At 39.4% G+C, this 8,257-nt stretch overlaps 1 protein-coding gene across 3 annotated transcripts; it reads right to left on the bottom strand.

Moving 5' to 3' along the window:
* Positions 1-1,556: 1,556 nt before the first annotated feature.
* Positions 1,557-7,809, bottom strand: isl1a (ISL LIM homeobox 1a). 3 transcript variants are annotated; one of them, XM_031570684.2, is made up of 6 exons: positions 7,473-7,809; positions 6,720-6,909; positions 5,619-5,878; positions 3,417-3,700; positions 2,902-3,069; positions 1,557-2,768 (listed from the first exon to the last, which is right to left on the bottom strand). In XM_031570684.2, the coding sequence occupies exons 1-6, from the start codon at positions 7,804-7,806 to the stop codon at positions 2,652-2,654; spliced, it is 1,353 nt and encodes a 450-aa protein (XP_031426544.2). In that variant the 5' UTR covers positions 7,807-7,809; the 3' UTR covers positions 1,557-2,651. The 3 variants fall into 3 exon arrangements, with proteins under 3 accessions (XP_031426544.2, XP_031426543.2, XP_012684019.1); XM_031570683.2 differs by having other exon boundaries at positions 2,902-3,090; positions 3,417-3,703; positions 7,473-7,807; XM_012828565.3 differs by having other exon boundaries at positions 3,417-3,703; positions 7,473-7,805.
* Between the last annotated feature and the right edge of the window lie 448 nt (positions 7,810-8,257).

Here is an 8,257-nt window from a genome sequence, read left to right as displayed (position 1 = left end):
CCCGTTTTTGGCTATTTTGTATTCTGCAGTGCTGATAAAAATAAAAAAAGAATATAATCCCATAGTTGGGACAAATTGTGTTTTCTGTGTTCTATGCCTTTTTGGTTAATGCCAGATCAGAGTCTGTAGGACTGAAAGGCTGCATGGGAGATTTCACAAACCTAGCGCCAAAGGAGTCTTTGGACTAAGGCATAGCTCATCCACTGAACAGACAATGAAAACTCCCCTGTGTATTATCTTATACTGATAAAGGTACATTGAATGATTCAAAAGTACATTTTAGTTTAAAAGTTAAACATGTTCACAGAGGTTCTGACTTACTTATTTCCTTTGCATTGATATTGTGTTTTGGTATAGACAGTGTCAAGATTTGAGAGAAAAAATATCTCACTGTAAAATTCTTGCATCCCACAGTTGTGACTTTGTAATCAGTTACATTTAAATTATCCAAAATAAAGGTGCAGTCACTAATGGTGGTGTTACATTCTATTAATTGTATTTGAGGCTAGTAGCCTACCTTATGTAGAAACATTAAGTTCAGTTAGATATAGATAAATATAAAGTAATTCAGCTGGTGCTTGGGGCTATAAGAATCACAGATATAATTTGAGGTTAGGCATTCATCCTAGTTTTGGAGGTGACGCTGACTGCCATTAGTTAACTGCAACTGCCCGATTAATTTCGGAAACTGCATCTTCCAAATGCCAAACAACAACAAAAATGTATAAACGCGTTAAGATGACAACTGCTTATACTTTTGTTTGCAAGAGATTCTCTTGGATGGCTCCGATTTTCAATGCTAAAGGGAAATGCCCTCATACCCAGTTGAGTACGGTGCAGAGGGCAAGGGTCGTCTGGTGCATCCTTTACATTTTAGTCTTCAAAACTAAATTGTATCACTTACAAAATAAACTTACTTTTAATCTGAATCTCCCGTTCTGTTTAGGAGTGAATACAACAACTTCTTCTCAGGCCAGCAGCTGTTACGAGACTTACATGTCCACTGTGGTGCTTGCCATCTACTCATGGCTGTGTCTCTGGCGCTTTAATGTGCTAGCGAACGTGCATGCTTGTGTGTACGCTATGCATGTGTGCGTGCAGGCGTGTGTGTGTGTGTGTTTGCATGTGTAATCTGGCACTTCTGTTTATACTTTTATGAGAAACAATGTTCACGTGGCATTTTAAATGCATACGATTCTAGAAAGATGGGTTGGTTGTTTCTCCTTGCATTTTGCTTGTCGTGGAGATTGGGAATATTGCCTCACCAAACCCGAAACTTGATGGACGTTTGGAAATTGCTTGATTCTTAAAATGTTATATACTCACAACACCATACCCACAGGATTATTTCACAGAAACCTACTTTTGCTAGTACACCGTTGTGCTGATCGTCTTATATGCCTACAACCAGTTCACAGAACTCAACATTCACAAGAAATATTTGTCATACTGTATGTCATCGATTTACGTTCACCGTTACTTAAACTGCCAGACGATTATGACGGCGGTCAAAGTAAACGAAAATGGATCGTCGCATATTATACATGGACGCAATATTTACAGTACGTCAAACTTTTATTACTGAAATATTCCTGAAGATATAGTTCTACATATGGCGTTATTTTACATCATTTAATCAAACGACAGGACACATCAAGTGTGACTGATAATTCAGAGTCCACAATAGCATCATCTTTTTTACTCCTTTTTACTTCAGCAAAGAAAGGTACACAAAAAGTGGCAGGTCTTCCGACAATAAATAATAAATTATTATTATCATTATTTTGTAATACATGAACAAACAAAAAGTAACCTTTTTCCAGGGCTAATCAATGGTTATAACTTATAACTATACACATCTTTGGGAAAGAAAAAAAATGTTCTTGGACGGACACAAACACATAAAATTCCCACCAAGCTTGTGGCAAAATAGAGGTATACCTTGTTGCAATGCTTTTAGTACGTGGGCTTCAAATGAAACCATGTAACCAAAAAAAAATAAAGAAAAATATCTGGGAAAGCTGTACACCTCTCTGCCTATCCTTCCAAATGCCATAGGCTATTTGCGGCCTTATCTCATCCCAAGCTGCAATAGAATAGAATCAACAGTCTCTGGTTGGTGTAGGCAAGTCCAGCTGCGCTCACTGTGTCAGCCTGCTTATGAAAAAAATCGTCTTTTGCAGTATATCACAGAGATCCACCCCAAAATGATATATTGTGGGTATTTTTGGCAAAACTGTTGCAAACCTCAGTTCCAACCCACAGCACTTCACACAAGGGGCGTGATGCAGCGGAACTTCCCATGCTGTATGATGTGCAAGGACGGTTTGACTCTCATCTTGCATCTTGACACACCAGTAATTCTGTTTACCAGGTGAATCTTCTGAACGCTAAATCGTCTCACACAGTTTTTTTTTTTTGCAACGCTCGGCAGGTGCACTCGTGTCTATCTTGTCTAGTAGATCCGAGCGCCTTAAATCCCATGATTGTCTTCACAGTGTATTAATGCAACCGGGTTGGTTGTTCATACAAAGCGGCCTGGTTGCAGTTCTTGAGGATGGTCGTGGCGGATGGTGTTCGCTCCTCAGAATGATAAGTCACTCCTCGACTCACTTGGCGGAGTTTTTAAAAGAGGAGACTATCCATGTATCCTAGGCCTCTATGGGACTCGCCACCATACTGTTTGGAGTGTCGGGAAGCTGCGAGGACATGGAGGCCACTTCGCTCCCTGTCGAGTTCGAACCTGGTCCTCCTTCCGAGAAATTTACCTGAAACATTTGGAAAGAAAAGTATTATTATTATCATAAGTATTATTATTATCATTAGTGTTATTATTGTTATTATTATTATTTAACGTAGTGTTGCATTAATTGGCGTATTTTGCTCCTTGTTGGCACTCACCAGTTGCTGAAATGCTGGCTGGTCGATTTCACTCTGCAGCGCAAAGTCACTGAGGACTTTCCAAGGCGCCTGGTAACTTTGCACCTCCACCTGGTTTGCTTGCAAACCCCCATCATGTCTTTCTGGACTGGTGGCAACCATGGGCGTCCCTGTCATCCCCTGGATATTCTGCATATAGTCCCAGATATACTAGTTGTCAGATATGGAAATTAACGGATATATATTTGAAATTCCACATCTGAAAGACACCTTTTTTGTTTAATATTAATAACTGTGGAGTGAGTAAAAGTGAAATTGTATTTTCTACAAACTGTGAGCGTGTGTAACAGAAAAAGACCCTTTACAATGTTTATGTCTTGCAGAGTGCATTCTAGATACGCATGCAGATTTATCTTAAACACAGCGCTCCTGAGATGGTAGGCTTATCAGTCATTATGGCATTTTATGATTTCATATACACATGCAATCTGTTCCGTGTTATCATCTGTATAGATTTACTTTTACAGCCTACTCACCGATTTGTCATTGGGCGCCTGCGACTGGAGCTGTTTCATGAGGATGCTCCTCTTTTTGTCCTTGCACCGCTTGTTTTGAAACCAAACTCGGATGACCCGCGGGCTAAGGCTCGTCATCTCCACCAACTGCTCCTTCATGAGTGCATCGGGCCTGGGGTTGGCGTTGTAGCAGGTCCGTAGCGTGTGGAGCTGCTTCTCGTTTAGCACTGTCCGGACGCGTGTTGTCTTCTCGGGCTGTTTGTGGACGTGGGGCCGAAGCGCAGGTTGTCTGGCAGAAATGGGCTCTGCTGTAAGTAAGAAAGAACGAGTAAATAAACATCTATTTTTCGCACTGGTCCAGCTCCTGGTGCGCTAGGAGTTGTCTAGTTGGCCAACCAGTTGCGTTGGCATGCGGCGCATGGGATCCAGAAGTTGGGGTTAAAAAACTTGTGTATAGACTACATATTTTGTCACTTTTCAACACGGTCCACTTGAAATTCAAATACTGACGTGCGTAAGTACTTGATGTGTTACCACATTGGAAAGACTAAGTATATGTGGCATTTATGGTTGCGCGTTTGTCTGTCCCATTCAAAGGCGATGAACGGATGCTATTCCACATGCAATGCTGTTTGGTCCTGGATCCTATGGGCCCATAGTTTAAGGGAACAGTGCCCATAGTTTACACGTCACGTACTTCTGCCCCCTCCTCACTAATAGTCTCGTAACTTGATAATTAGCAGACTCCATGGATTAACTTTAGGAGTAGTTATACAAGTCGTGTGGAAAACGCTGTGCATACAACATAGCTAAAGTTATTTGAGCAAAACCGTGCAAGTGAAGCAGCCAAGTTTACCTTATAGGGCCATGCGTAAGACATGCAGAATGAAACACCATATGGCCTGGGAGAATGGTCTATATGCCGTATTTTACTTTTGCAAAGTACAATGTACAATATTTAAGGTCTGTGGATTAGGCACATACAATGCCTTCGTAGTTTGTCCTCGTTAATCATATTCCTGATATCAGAGCAATTAGAACAAGACATTCGGTGTAGAATCATCTGGTGATAAGGTAGTTAAGGTTGACCTCATACTCGACTATAATAATTTATTTAATTCATATCTGCGTGTTACACAAGATGTTTCACTTGCCTCTTTCAGAAAATTGGAAAGAAAACTATTTATTACATAAAGACAATTTAATTTATTTTGGATCAGTTGATTTCTTCACCCCGAATTCTGAAAATTGTGAATGTAGGTATATTCTGTCAGGTAGGCTATTTTTGGAATTTACATTTCTTCATATGAAGGTTCGGGAGAGGGCTACGGGAGCGGAGGCTTATGCTATGCCTCCAAATGCAAATTAAAATCCGACTGAGATTTGATTTCTCTGAAACGATTTAAGTATTATTTCAAAACATTTAAATGGAATGAGGCTAACAGACTACTCGAAGTTGCTTTCGGTTTCTGTGACAGACAAATGTATGTTTCATTTTACAGTTATTTAGGTCTGGGGTAAAAAGAGAGTCGGCTGAAAATATGCATTTGACAATGAATATAACACAACTGATCTCCATACACTGCGGCAGCGTCCTTGCAGGTGATTTTACATTTTACATTGCATATTTTACATTCTTGATTTCATATAGGCCTCTTTTCTTGTTGTTACCCTGCCCTAAAATGTCCTGTCAGTCTGTCTTGAAAGGTGAGGTGAGAATCCCTGTTTCTAAAATGTATACACGTATGACAGTCATTTCTGGTTCGCATTGAAGCTATCGTGTAAGTGAACGATCGGGCGATTCGAAAATATTCATTAATTTATTATTTTTTTCAGAACTGTGCTGACGATGCCATTGGCTGATGACCAATATGTGTACATGTACGCTTATCTCTCTCTTGATGTTAATATTGTACGTCAGTAACGGAACTGTATACAGAAAACAAGGTCGACTTTGTAATAGAGCACTTAACCTCATTGCAAAAGCCATCACTTTGTTCTATTGTCAAGGCTGTCACAAATGCACTTGTCCATCACCGTAAAACAAATTGAAAATAGAAATAGCTACATTTTCTCATGTCTTACAACAACGTAGCCCAGCTGTGGAGCAAACCGTTAGACATATTTGTTATCTTATGGATTTAAATATTTCATATTATCCCTCAAATTACGAATTTTTGTCTGCCAGCAAACATTTCGTCAAATTAGAAATGACAAACCTACCTGCCATTTGTAAGGGTCTTGCTGGATGCAATGGGCTAAGGGGGTCTCCAGCGCCCAGGGTGGCTCTTTCCACCACGTCGTGATCGGCTCGGCAAAACAGGCCATCCTCCCTAAGAGCAAACTCGTCCCCAGGGATGAGCTGCCGGCTGCAGGCCACACATCGGAAACACTCAATATGATACACCTTCGAGCGAGCTCTCATGACGAAGTCGTTCTTGCTGAAGCCGATGTTGCATTTTGCGCATTTTATTCCATATAATCTGCAGAGAAAATGACAGGAAACGATTGAAATGGTGAAATATCCGGCAGATTCTCACGAGGGAACTAAATGTGATCGGCTGATTTAATGTTAAAACACAACAAGGTGAGACAGAGAAACTGGGCGATAATTATTTGTTTTGGGAATCAGTGGGACAAAAGGACTGATAGAAAACTAGTCAAGATCTTGATATATTGGTCAACTGGAGGATGCTCATGTTAAAAATAAGCAGCATTTTGACCACACAGCAGTAGGTTAACATATAGGTCTAGCGTAGACTAAACGTAGGCCTTACGTTTGTATCTGTGCTAAGTTTAGCTTGGGCCAATGATTTCGTAATTATTATTATTATTATAATAATTGTAATAATAATAATAAATATTATTATTACCATTATTATTGTCACTATCATCATCATTATCAGCACAGGTATACATATCACTAATTGATTTTTCTTTACTTGCACATATAGTGTTGTCATCCTGTATGAACGTCTTGCTTTCAGTATAAACGAACATAAAGTGATCAGTGGACTAAACTAGATCTGTACTGATAGCAGCTTTGACATCAGCTTTAATTTTAAAACACCATTTGATCTAAGTATTGGATTGCAATACATATATGAGCAGAACCACCATTAGCTGCAACCTAATTGCAACGTAACATAATTACTCACAATTAATAGACAAAATGGTAAGAGATTAATCTAAACACACCAGAATATTGTCATTTCTTTTACACGGTTTTATGAGATACTGTAGCATCCATATGTTTTGGTATACATCTTATAGGCAATACATAAACATTTAGGTGTTGTAAATGACAAACAAAATCTGCTTTACCTGATATAGTCCCTTTTACAGTACGTTTTCCCATCTCTGACGAAGCAAGTACACGACTCATCCAAATACTGGTTGCATTCGGCGCACTTCAAACATGCTGCATGCCATTCCAGGTCGGGAGATACCCGCAGAATGTATTGGTCATGGATTTGATTCCCACATCCAACGCACAATGAAATTAATCGTTTTTCTGTTGGTGAAACGAGAAGAGAGAGAAAAAAGTTAAAATGGTAGCATTATAAGAAAAGGAAATAGCTGTTTTCAAAGCTATGTAAAGAGTAAATCTATTTTTATTAAAAAAATAATTCCCCTTTATCAACAACTAATGTGAATTTACTTGTATTATGTGTGTTAGTATTCGATGTTTCAAATGTAGGGTACTGTGCCTCCTAAAATGTAACCGTTCTCAAAAGATAACGTGAACAGTGTATTCCATAATGATATAAATATACACACTAATGTAATCTCAGGCAATACCTAGCATTTATCGTCACAAATTAACTAAATTGAAACAATCAATAATATTATCATAATTATATGATTCACCTGTCAATTTGTTGCCTGCAATTCAAATAATATTGCATTAAACTTAAGACCGAACTTTGGCCTGGGCAACTTTGTCTACTTATTTATTTATTTTGAAAAAATGTGTCACTTTTTAAGCTTTTTCACAATTCAGACTATGATCTCAGGATAATCAATAATATTGCTGTGAAAAAGTTTTCCGTGTGATAAAATTTAATTAGCACTTACTTTTCGGCGGATCCCCCATGTCTCCCATGTCAAGAAAGTAAGGCGGTGTTAGGTCCACTTTCAAATCGAGGTGGAAGCACTTAGTACCCGTGTGTTTTAGTCGGAATTGTGGGTGAGAGTCGGATGAGCTGTCGATCTTCCCCGAATGGTGTGCTCCTCGGCTGGGGTGTGTGTTTGAGCTCCGATGCCTGGTCACAGCATTGATGGGCCACTCTCTCTCTCTCTCTCCCTCCCTCTCTCTGTCTCTTTCTGTCTGTCTCTCTTTCTCTCTCTCTTTCTTTCTCTTGTGTTCAGCTTTACTCTTTGGCCATTGGGCTGACGTAGCGCCCTTCATTGTAAGCTGATTGGTTCTGAAGGGACGAGCAGCTGTTCCTATTATCGCAGCGCAGACCCCTAGGACTCTGCCCGAGCAGCGCCTCAGGATTCAAGGCATTATTTCTGAGTTTTCGCCCCAGTATGCCTTTATTATGTTCACGTGACAATAGAGTTTACTTGCCCCAAAGCATCTGAACGCAAGGCCATGTTAAATTCCTCAAGCATAAGCCTCTACCGGAGACGGTCTGTAGAGAGAATATAACTCCATATGAATTCATACGACTAAAGTTATTCATAGGTTTCTTTTAAATGTTTGACTCAATACTTCTTTCTTTATTTAAGTGGACTTTTCATGTGAAGTTCCTTAATAGGGTTGCTTAAAATGAATTGAATGGTTACGTTACTGGGTCCGTCCAAATTATTAATAATAATGAAAATATAATATGATTTTGTTATTACAGGTTATGGGC

This window comes from Clupea harengus, chromosome 7, assembly GCF_900700415.2.
Source record: "Clupea harengus chromosome 7, Ch_v2.0.2, whole genome shotgun sequence".
Lineage (NCBI taxonomy): Eukaryota > Metazoa > Chordata > Actinopteri > Clupeiformes > Clupeidae > Clupea > Clupea harengus.
This window is presented reverse-complemented; position numbering and strand designations above follow the sequence as displayed.